This window comes from Lucilia sericata, unplaced genomic scaffold (assembly GCF_015586225.1).
Source record: "Lucilia sericata isolate MDLA Ls3-8-SP2 unplaced genomic scaffold, ASM1558622v1 Contig001529F_arrow, whole genome shotgun sequence".
Classification (NCBI taxonomy): Eukaryota; Metazoa; Arthropoda; class Insecta; order Diptera; family Calliphoridae; genus Lucilia; species Lucilia sericata.
In genome coordinates, this window is record NW_023995454.1 from 46,617 (window position 1) to 59,883 (window position 13,267).

The following is a 13,267-nucleotide window of genomic DNA, read 5'->3' on the forward strand; positions in this document are numbered from 1 at the left end:
AAATTTTGTATAAAAAATAAGATTTTGTGAAAAATCAAAAATCACCTTCAATTTTAAAATTTTACATGAAACCCCTAAAATAAACTTTAGAACCTTAACGCTCTAATCAAAAAATGGTTTTATATGAAAAATCTAAAATCATTCAAAAACATTCTAATTGTGAAAATAGTAAAAAATATTGATCAAAAATCCATCATTAGAAAAACATAAAATCGATTCTAGATCCTTAATTAAGGCTCTAATAGAGAAAAATGTAAAAATCTCTGATCATTCCAATTTTCTATAAAAAATATGTTTTTTAGGGTTAAAACCTAAAAAATGAAATAATAATCTGAAAACAGTTTAAAATTTCTAAAAATTCAAAAATTTTCAAAAATAAAAACCTTTTAATTCCTGCTAAAAACTCAAATTTTAAAAAAAGTGAAAATTAAAAGCAATAGCATCATAATGACAACGAAATGCTTCTAATATTAATTAAACTAAAGATGCTTTAAAATCAATATTGTTTTACATTAAAAATATAAATATTATAAACTAAATTTAAACATAATTAAACAAACTACTGCAAAAATCAAATATTATTAATTTTTAAGAAAAAAAAAAAAACTAAAGCACACATATGAAAACAAACATATTCATTAAATACTAATTTAACAAAAAATATATTTAATAAATTTTGTTATGTTGTTTAAGTTTTTCTACAAAGTTTTTTTGCTTAGTTAAATTTTATTAAAAAGAAATTATTTTCCATAAAAATAAAAACAAAAAAAAATATATATTATTATATAACTAAATATTTAGATATGAAATGTTATAAACAAAATAAATAAATTATTAATATATTATAACAAATACATAAATATTAATAAAGATATACAAAGAAAAAAGTCTTAAACAGAAAAAAAATTATATGTAACTAACAAAACTATATTTATATTAAAAAAAAAACAAAAATAAATATATAAACTTTTTAATGTTTATCTTCTACTAAATCTATGTTAATTGTTCTTAAAACAGACAAAACAAAAATGCAAAATTTCTGCATATAAAAATATATATGAAATAACAACCGACAAACAAAACTTATATACAAAAACAAACAGTTTTTTCAACATGATCATGATCGTCATTATATTCTAATTATAGTTTAAATGAATAATTTATATCATTGACCAAAAAAAAAAAACCCAACCAAACTACTCGTACTTATAAAATGAAAATCATACATAATCATCATCATCATTATTATTAAACAAATGTAACAATTAACTATCATCATCATTATTATTATTATTCTTATTATTCTTACTAAAACAACAAAAATCTAAAATTATATTTAAATGAAAACAGACTTTTATTCAAATTCCTAAACATATGATTCATTACAATTTCATTAAAAAAAGAAAAGCTTAGTTGGCAGTTTCCCAGAATCTTAAAAAAAAAAAATGTTGCAACATTTCTTATCTTTTTAGACAGTTAGACAGCCACTTAGGGCAATGTCTTTTTTTAATCAACTTGATGTAATTTAATCGTTGAAGAAAACTAAACATTTGCAACTGATTAAATTTTCTGCACATTAAGCTCTTCTTTTTAAAACTATTACTATTCTTCTAGATATTTACTAATCATCACATTTCTGTTTTTCCTTCTACTACTTAAAAGATTCTTTTTGTATTTCACTCAAATTATTATAAACAAACTTCTCAAATAATCATATTTATTATACAACAACAAAAAAAAAAAGAAGGAAAGAAAAATAAACAAAATAAAATATGTACTAACCTAAAAAATATTATAAAAAATAAAGTGTTAAAATATAAAAATAATAAAAAAATGTGTTTTTATTTTTAACATTCTTAAAAAGTAGTCCAGTAGCCAGTGTTGTCAATATTTTCCACCATTTTCTAAACGAGACTATAGACTAGACTATAGACTAGACTATAGACTAGACTATAGACTAGACTATAGACTAGACTATAGACTAGACTATAGACTAGACTATAGACTAGACTATAGACTAGACTATAGACTAGACTATAGACTAGACTATAGACTAGACTATAGACTAGACTATAGACTAGACTATAGACTAGACTATAGACTAGACTATACTATAGACTAGACTATAGACTAGACTATAGACTAGACTATAGACTAGACTATAGACTAGACTATAGACTAGACTTTAGACTAGACTATAGACTAGACTATAGACTAGACTATAGACTAGACTATAGACTAGACTTAGACTGACTATAGACTAGACTATAGACTAGACTATAGACTAGACTATAGACTAGCCTATAGACTAGACTATAGACTAGACTATAGACTAGACTATAGACTAGACTATAGACTAGACTATAGACTAGACGATAGACTAGACTATAGACTAGACTATAGACTAGACTATAGACTAGACTATAGACTAGACTATAGACTAGACTATAAGACTAGACTATAGACTAGACTATAGACTAGACTATAGACTAAGACTATAGACCAGACTATAGACTAGACTATAGACTAGACTATACAACTAGACTAACCAGACTATAGACCAGACTATAGACTAGACTATAGACTATAGACAAGACTATAGACTAGACTATAGACTAGACTATAGACTAGACTAGACTAGACTATAGACTAGACTATACTAGACTATAGACTAGACATAGACTGACTATAGACTAGACTATAGACTAGACTATAGACTAGACTATAGACTAGACTATAGACTAGACTATAGACTAGACTATAGACTAGACTATAGACTAGACTATAGACTAGACTATAGACTAGACTATAGACTAGACTATAGACTAGACTATAGACTAGACTATAGACTAGACTATAGACTAGACTATAGACTAGACTATAGACTAGACCTATAGACTGACTATAGACTAGACTATAGACTAGACTATAGACTAGACTATAGACTAGATAGACTAGACTATAGACTAGACTATAGACTAGACTATAGACTAGACTATAGACTAGACTATAGACTAGACTATAGACTAGACTATAGACTAGACTATAGACTAGACTATAGACTAGACTATAGACTAGACTATAGACTAGACTATAGACTAGACTATAGACTAGACTATAGACTAGACTATAGACTAGACTATAGACTAGACTATAGACTAGACTATAGACTAGACTATAGACTAGACTATAGACTAGACTATAGACTAGGCTATAGACAAGACTATAGACTAGACTATAGACTAGGCTATAGATTAGACTATAGACTAGGCTATAGACAAGACTATAGACTAGGCTATAGACTAGACTATAGACTAGACTATAGACTAGACTATAGACTAGACTATAGACTAGACTATAGACTAGACTATAGACTAGACTATAGACTAGACTATAGACTAGACTATAGACTAGACTATAGACTAGACTATAGACTAGACTATAGACTAGACTATAGACTAGACTATAGACTAGACTATAGACTAGACTATAGACTAGACTATAGACTAGACTATAGACTAGACTATAGACTAGACTATAGACTAGACTATAGACTAGACTATAGACTAGACTATAGACTAGACTATAGACTAGACTATAGACTAGACTATAGACTAGACTATAGACTAGACTATAGACTAGACTATAGACTAGACTATAGACTAGACTATAGACTAGACTATAGACTAGACTATAGACTAGACTATAGACTAGACTATAGACTAGGCTATAGACAAGACTATAGACTAGACTATAGACTAGGCTATAGATTAGACTATAGACTAGGCTATAGACAAGACTATAGACTAGGCTATAGACTAGACTATAGACTAGACTATAGACTTCACTATAGACTAGACTATAGACTAGACTATAGACTAGACTATAGACTAGGCTATAGACTAGACTATAGACTAGACTATAGACTTCACTATAGACTAGACTATAGACTAGACTATAGACTAGACTATAGACTAGACTATAGACTAGACTATAGACTAGACTATAGACTAGACTATAGACTAGACTATAGACTAGACTATAGACTAGACTATAGACTAGACTATAGACTAAACTATAGACTAGACTATAGACTAGACTATAGACTAGACTATAGACTAGACTAAGACTAGACTATAGACTGGACTATAGACTAGACTATGGACTAGACTATAGACAGACTATAGACTAGACTATAGACTAGACTATAGACTAGACTATAGACTAGACTATAGACTAGACTATAGACTAGACTATAGACTAGACTATAGACTAGACTATAGACTAGACTATAGACTAGACTATAGACTAGACTATAGACTAGACTATAGACTAGACTATAGACTAGACTATAGACTAGACTATAGACTAGACTATAGACTAGACTATAGACTAGACTATACTATAGACTAGACTATAGACTAGACTATAGACTAGACTATAGACTAGACTATAGACTAGACTATAGACTAGACTATAGACTAGACTATAGACTAGACTATAGACAGACTATAGACTAGACTATAGACTAGACTATAGACTAGACTATAGACTAGACTATAGACTAGACTATAGACTAGACTATAGACTAGACTATGGACTAGACTATAGACTAGACTATAGACTAGACTATAGACTAGACTATAGACTAGACTATAGACTAGACTATAGACTAGACTATAGACTAGACTATAGACTAGACTATAGACTAGACTATAGACTAGACTATAGACTAGACTATAGACTAGACTATAGACTAGACTATAGACTAGACTATAGACTAGACTATAGACTAGACTATAGACTAGACTATAGACTAGACTATAGACTAGACTATAGACTAGACTATAGACTAGACTATAGACTAGACTATAGACTAGACTATAGACTAGACTATAGACTAGACTATAGACTAGACTATAGACTAGACTATAGACTAGACTATAGACTAGACTATAGACTAGGACTATAGACTAGACTATAGACTAGGCTATAGACTAGACTATAGACTAGGCTATAGACTAGACTATAGACAGCTAGACTAGACTAAGACTAGGCTATAGACTAGACTATAGACTAGGCTATAGACTAGACTATAGACTAGACTATAGACTAGGACTATAGACTAGACTATAGACTAGACTATAGACTAGGACTATAGACTAGACTATAGACTAGACTATAGACTAGACTATAGACTAGACTATAGACTAGACTATAGACTAGACTATAGACTAGACTATAGACTAGACTATAGACTAGACTATAGACTAGACTATAGACTAGACTATAGACTAGACTATAGACTAGACTATAGACTAGACTATAGACTAGACTATAGACTAGACTATAGACTAGACTATAGACTAGACTATAGACTAGACTATAGACTAGACTATAGACTAGACTATAGACTAGACTATAGACTAGACTATAGACTAGACTATAGACTAGACTATAGACTAGACTATAGACTAGACTATAGACTAGACTATAGACTAGACTATAGACTAGACTATAGACTAGACTATAGACTAGACTATAGACTAGACTATAGACTAGACTATAGACTAGACTATAGACTAGACTATAGACTAGACTATAGACTAGACTATAGACTAGACTATAGACTAGACTATAGACTAGACTATAGACTAGACTATAGACTAGACTATAGACTAGACTATAGACTAGACTATAGACTAGACTATAGACTAGACTATAGACTAGACTATAGACTAGACTATAGACTAGACTATAGACTAGACTATAGACTAGACTATAGACTAGACTAGACTAGACTAGACTAGACTAGACTAGACTAGACTATATAGACTAGTCTAGACTAGACTAGACTAGACTATAGACAAGACTAGACTAGACTACACGACTGGAATATAGAATACGCTATAGACATTTGTAAATACTCCATTTTCGCCAAATTTCCCGCTAACCGCTAAAACGTATTTTTTCCCGCAATTGTCATTTCCAAAACGTCAAATTGGTAACACTGCCAGTAACATCAGTTGTAGATTCTTAAATAGCGGTCCAATAGAGAAAATAGTAAAAATTTATGATAACTTAGATTTTCTTTAATAAAAACTGGATTAAAATGAAAAAAATCGGCTGCAGAACTTTTAAATAATGCTGCTATCTAGAATCTACTGTAAATCCTTAAATAACGCTTCAATTGAGAAAATATCGGAAATCTGTGATCATTTAAATTTTCCATCAAAAATAGATTTTTAGCTCAGAAAATTAAAATCGGCTGTAGCGCCTTTAATAATGGAGAAAACTGTAATAATATGTATTCGGTAGCTATAGGGGCTATACGAAAGCTAGGGTGGCTATACGAAATAATGGACCGATTTTGACAAATTTCATCAAATTTCGAACTGTAGCGTGCGCACAAGGTTTACATGGGCTCACAGGCAGACAGGCAGACGTACGGACGAAGCTAAATCGACTCCGAAAGTGATTTTGAGCTGATTTGTATACTTTAAGGTGTAGGGTGTTAAAAACATCAGCAAAAACGCACAATACCCTATCCACTATAGTGTATTATGGTTTTAAAATACCAATTGGAAAACGAAAATGTACCAGAAAGTCCACTTTTATAGATTTATACGTGTTTAATTCTATGTTTAATATTCAACAAGTAGGAAAGTCTAGTCGGGTATGGCCCTACACCATGAGTATATTTTAAAAATTATGTGTTTTTCATAAAGAAACTTTTATGTTGAATTTATTGATTAAAAACTATATTTCTAAAAGAGGCTTTATATGGGAGTTAGGGTCAAATATGGGCCGATACTCAATAAATTGGGAGCAGGGATTTATTATTAGGTTAGTTATGCTGAATTTCATCTCAAAATATCTTGGAAATTGTGGCCTGTAGCTTGCACACTAGGTTTACATGGACAGCCAGCCGGACAGACGGACGGACTTGTCTTAATCGACTCAGAAAGTGATTCTGTGATTTAAGGACCAATATTTTTGTGCGTAACGAACATCAGCATAAACGCATAATACTCTCCCCACTATAGTGGTGAAGGGTAAAGGTGAAAAAGTACCAAAAACTTCACTCTTACAAATTTTATCAGGATCCAGATTTAATAAAAAAGAAAATCAAAAAAGTATCAATTGAATGACGAAAAAGTACCAGAATGTCCACATTTATAGATTTTCAATCAATCAGTATGCTTCTTGTTTCATTTAGCGGTTCTAAATTGGATGAAAGCTACGACCAATTATGGATCGATCTTAGAAAAATACAGTATTTTCTGTATATAAAAAGAATATATGTTCCAAAATTTTTATGTACATATATTATTATTTAGTAATGAGTTATGTGCTTTTATGTGATTTTCGGGAAGGGTTGTTGTTTGGGAACTATGACCAAATATGGATTTTTTTTTTGGAAATGAGTTATGTATGTGAGTTTCAGTGTTAAGTTAAGGGGACAATTTTTAACAGGAGTCAAGATTTCGTATAGAAACAATTGTGTGCTGATTTTCATGGAATTATACTGCATAGCTTTTGTGAAAATTGTATTATAATATGTAAAAAAAGCTTAATTTTTCAATGTTTTTTTTTTTTAATTTGGATTTATAACTCTTCCTAATGTAAACTGATTTTGCTCATTTTCAGTACCACACAATTTAGGAAAATGAAGAACATTTTGGGTGAATTTGGGTAAATTCTATGAGCACGTTTATTCGTGAGCGTGTTTTACACAGACAGACGGACTTTGTTGGGTCTCAGATAAAAAATAATTCTTGGTGTTACGCACGAAATGGCAAACTTATATACACCCTATATCACTACTAATGGGTGTAAAAAGTACAATTTCGTTTGATTCCTTTTGTCATTCCGTTTGGATTCCTATTAGATTCTAAGACGATTTCCTTCCGTCCGTCTGTCTGTCTGCACAAATATTTTTAGTTTGTTTGGCATTAAAAATGGACAATAATCGTCCACAAATACCATAACAATCTTACTTATTTAAATTACTGTGAAAAATTTTAAAATCTTAATATTTTAGCAATAACATAAAAACACTTATTTATATTTATAATACTTTAACACAAAACCGAATTTAAATTTTTGTGATAACCACAATAACAGCAGCTATAACTGTAACTAACCTATTTTTCTAGCGGAAACGGATATCCGTAGATTTTGGATTGAACATTGAACTGACCTTGAATACAACAAGTAGCCAGGACAGCTTTGGTTTTTATTTTTGCACAAAATCAAAGATAAAATCAATGATGAATTCAACATCAAAATGTAAACAATATTTTTGTGATAAAAAGGGAAAAAAATAAACAATTTAACTAAATGAAAAATTTAATTAAAATTTTGCACAAAAAAGTGATAGAAATTTAAATAACTATAGACAGGGAAATGCAAAACAAACACTTGAAAGCAACAATATAACGAAATTTTTATATAAAGCAGTATATAAAGGTTTATATAATACCAACTCCTTTCAGTTTTAAACGTTTTCAACCAATAACAGCTACCCCAGCATATTAAAGCCTGCGCAATAGGCAATTCATCTAAAATAAGAAACGCCTCCCAAATGTATGCTATAAATCTTAAAACAAGCAAAAGTATGCAATAAATCTTAGCAAGACTAAAAACACTACAAGAATTTTTCAAAGACTTTAGTAGCGGCGTGGATTTTTCTTATAACGGTTCGATTTTGAAAATATTGTTTTAAATTAACAGAAAAAAAATAATTAAAAGTGTAATTTATATAAAAAATATTAAAAAAATAGTTTTTAAAAAATGGTACGGTTTTTAGAGTGTTTTTTTTTATTATTTTAAAATAAATAATTGTTTAAAAATAAATTTACAAATATTTGGAATCAAAAAACTAATAACTAAGTTTAACCATAACTAATGGTATAGCCCATGTTCTCCATTAAAGTTTCTTTGATGGCTGGCTGTAAAGCTCTTTGCATATAAGTGGTCAAGAGACCCCTTACACCCATGGAAAATAATTTCTCCAATTCATTTCTCATAGCATCATTAACCTCCTCATGATCATTAAACATATTACCGCCGGTGCCTGTATTAGCGGAGAATATATCTGCAAATGCTCTGGCATCGGGTTGCATCATATCTTGTAGTTTATCATCCGCCACATTGAGTACATCATCATCGAAATTCATTTCATCATTAAAACGTTCTGGATTCACAGTTTGGCGTCCCTGACGATAGGGATTGCTACGTTTAAAACGGAATTTTTGTCGATAGAAATTATCACCATTGGGATCGTAGAATTCCTGGGAACTGCTATCAGTCCACTCGAGTTCTTGGTCTCTCATATTGGGCGGTATATAACCCTCGCTGCGTATATCGAATAAAACCTCTGGTGGCAATGGAGTTTGTGCTGCAGCTGACGGCTGCTGTTCATCCACAAAACTATAACGTCTTTTGGAGTTTTGCCTTACTTTTATACCTGTTGGTCCTAAAAGTATCATTAAAAATAAAGAATTCTTTAACTTTTATAAAACTCTACACACCTTGACAGCCATGGGCAAACACTGATATAAAACCCGGCTCTGCAAAATGAGAATCTGTTCGTACCGAGGCAGCTCCTATACGTCTCGACTCCTCCCCACTTATTTTCTCAAAACCTATGGGAATAGTGCGAAACTCTATGCCCGCATGCCGTAATCTCAAAATCATATTACATTTGCCTCCTGCAGGCTGCAATACTACTTTACCGCTTAAAGTCAAATCCGGAAATATAAGTCTCGTATCGAGTGTAGAATTTTCCGAACTAAATTTACATTTATCCACCTCCACCCAACGGGCAGCATTTTCATTGGGTAATCTCACTTTTAAATCCTCAACATCCACCCGGGCCACCGCTAAACGATGTGGCTGTCTTTGGTTCTGATACTGATTCTGAGTTTGCGATAGAGCAGCTTCAAAATCCAGTCTTGAATAGGGTTGATTATAATTACGATTGATATTTTTGGCATAATAACCACGATCATTGGAGGGATGATAAAAATCCTCTTCGGGCTCCTCGGGTTGTCCGTATAAAGAGTGATAGAGAGAATAGGGTGTTTGTGGTACATAGGATCGTGATGATTTCGTTTGTATACTACGTCGTCTCATGTGTTCGAGTGCATTTTCCAAACGATGTGAACAGCGCTGTGTATTGCGATAGGGTTGAGCTAAGGAAACTGCGAATTTTAAAGGGATTATTAATAGAATAATTTTTTAATTGTAAAATTTCCTTTTTTTGATGATTTTTCTGGAGTGAAAGGTTAATATTTAGAAATTTCAAATATTTAGAAAAGAGTTGTATTCGGCCGACTCTGCTTTGTTTGTTTGTGAGTGAGTTTGAAGTCTAAATTAGACGCCTTGAACGATTGAACCAATATTGTTGAAATGTCTGGAAGGAATTAAAGGATACTTGTGGGCAAGATGCCACGCCCACATACAAAATAAATATAAAAATTTACATATCTTAGAAACCGCAACACCTAGAGTTCTCAAAATTTATATGGACAATCTTTACATCCGTGTGAACATTTGGGGATAAAATGAACGTAAGTACTGCTTATGCAACGCTCACTGCATCTTCCATATGAAAAAATATTAAATCAGCTTATCAGAGAAATTATAACTGAGTTCTCATGTTTTGTCATAACCACTTTAGTGTCAATATGATTATTTAAGAAAAAAATTGGGTGGGCTAGCAGTAGAGGGCGTGGCACCTCCCATATGAATTAAATACAAAAATTTGTTTATCTGGGAAACTAATAGTAATTCTTTAAATTTTGCACGAAGAACTTTAACCTCCATGTAAACATTTTGGGTAATAAATTGGCGGATGAAAATGCAGGCGTGGCACTTCCCATATAAATTAAATACAAAAATTCGTTTATCTGGGAAACTAATAGAGCTAAATTCTTTAAATTTTACACGAAGATCTTTAATATTAATCTGAACATTTTGGTGAAAAATGGAGGACTTTCATTTGGGTGGCTTATATCTGGGCTAAAGTGCTCAAGTCGTACATCAGAGCTAAAATGCTCAATTTTTGCACGAAAAACTTTAACATCCTTCTGAACACTTTGGTGAAAATGGGTGGTATTTCAATTTGGGGGGGGTCTTCTTTAAAACCTCTCATATATGAATTAAATACAAAAATTCGTATATCTGAGAAGCTATTACAGAAAGAATCTACAAATCTTACTTGAAGAACATTGACATTCATGTGAACATTTTGAGGAAAATGGGCGGTATTTCAATGGGCGGAGGATGTCGCTTCTCCCATATGAATTAAATTCAAAATTCCGTGTATTTGTGAACTATTATAGTTAGAAACTTTAAAATCGTAAAGTGTTTATTTATATTTGTTTTGGATAGCAAAGCATAATGGGTATATATCAGGGTGATTTACGGAATAGGGTATTTTTGAAAGATTTATTCACAATTTTTGTAAAAGGGGTAGGTCTGATATGGATCAATATTCTTTTGAAATTTTATAGGGAGATTTATATTCTTATGAAACATATTTATGTTAAAGATAAATTTGGCCTAATTTTCGCTATATTTTACGATTGGGGTATAACAGTTTAAACCGTGGACCACATCTATGGGAACAAGGTGAAATGGTGGGCTGTCATTTTCCAAACAAAACTCATCAATAGAGAATATCTGTGGACTTTTTTTATCTACTATTTTTCCCGTTTCTGCGGAAAGTGGATATGATTCCAATATTTCGATTTGAGAAACAATTATCTTAAAAAATACATGGTTGAATGGATGAACGGGAAGACGAACAGATATGGACAATTGGTATACTAAGGTGGGTGTAGCTTCAATATTTTGGACGTTGCAAACATCATAATTATATGATAGTAACCGGCAGGGTACAAAAATAAAACAAAACCAAATAGAAGGTATCTTTGCCGATGCCTGGACTTTGGCTACATCTTCTCGTTTCTAGAATTACCGATTTGATGTAAGATCGTATGAAATTAATCACAAAACGTGTTTATTTAAACACTTACTTTCAGAAATCACAAGATGATCGAAATTAAATTTACTAAATTTCAGAATTTTCAATATTTCTAAAGGATTTGTTTAATGCCGATTTGTGCTTTCATATTATAGATATGATTTAGTATAAGTGCGATTTAGAATGAAATTTCTCTTTGGCCATTTTGGGTCAAAGGTCAGATATTATTTAAGACTATTTTAGATTGAAATAATAACGTAGTAAGTTAGCTTGTTTGAAAATAGGATATATATACATCAAATCCGAAGAATACACTTAGGTCTCTATCGGGCCTCTTGTGCGCACCTTAACCAGTGCCTCAGGTGGAAATCGAGCACTCCACCTCCGGTCTAACAGACTACAACACTAAGCACTAATCCAACGGAGGCCATCGTATATAAACTATATATTTATGCTTCAGTTAAGTCTGCCCAAAGTCTGGATTTGGCTCACTTAGGTACCAAATTGCTGTAAATATTACCGATAACCAATTTTTTCAGGAATAAAGTAATGTGCGATCAACATAGTTATTAAATTATTTAAGAATCTCTGCTTTTAAACTCTTTTCTTAAATTTGTTACTTTGTATCCTTTTATAAAACCAGTTTTAAACCACACTGTTATTGTTGTTCCAAAAAAACAACTTTCACTCCAGGAAATTTCCAGAAATTTTTTTCTTTAATTTAATTTTATTTTTTATTCCCTTTACCTTTAAAAACTTGTATTAATAACAACGTTAACACCAAATACACACTTTTCACAGAACACAATTTAAAATTGTTACTACAAATACAACAATTTTTTCGATATTCTTTTAAACAAAACATTTTCCATGTACAACAATTACTAAAAAACAAATTCCGTTAAACAAAATATAAACACTTTATAAATGCTCTTTTATATTATCTTTCCGTTAAAAATTTGTAGTGTATTTTTTTTAAAAAAAGCTTTCAACCAAGTTAAACCGTCTTCAACTGCATCTATAGTTGGAATGTTTTGGGGGTACAAAATCATTTGTTACACCAGCGCCTCAAAGTGGTTCATCATTGTTGGCAGCACAATGATAATGATGATCATACCGCTTTTCTTTGATCGTTTTCTTTTTTGGTTTTTGGTTTTTTTGTTCGTCTCTTTTTTTACGCTTTTACATTACAAATGTAAGACAGACGTTTTAGTTTTAGTACTTTGTCTTCGTTTTTTTTTCTTCTTCTTCACCTGTTTTCTTGGTGAACCC

At 31.1% G+C, this 13,267-nt stretch overlaps 1 protein-coding gene across 1 annotated transcript; it reads right to left on the reverse strand.

Annotated features, from left to right (window-relative positions):
- Positions 1-8,897: 8,897 nt before the first annotated feature.
- Positions 8,898-13,014, reverse strand: LOC119611780. The gene is made up of 3 exons (XM_037967472.1): positions 12,743-13,014; positions 9,537-10,208; positions 8,898-9,481 (listed from the first exon to the last, which is right to left on the reverse strand). Exons 1-3 carry the CDS (start codon positions 12,858-12,860, stop codon positions 8,898-8,900), a joined length of 1,374 nt encoding a protein of 457 aa, XP_037823400.1. The 5' UTR covers positions 12,861-13,014.
- Between the last annotated feature and the right edge of the window lie 253 nt (positions 13,015-13,267).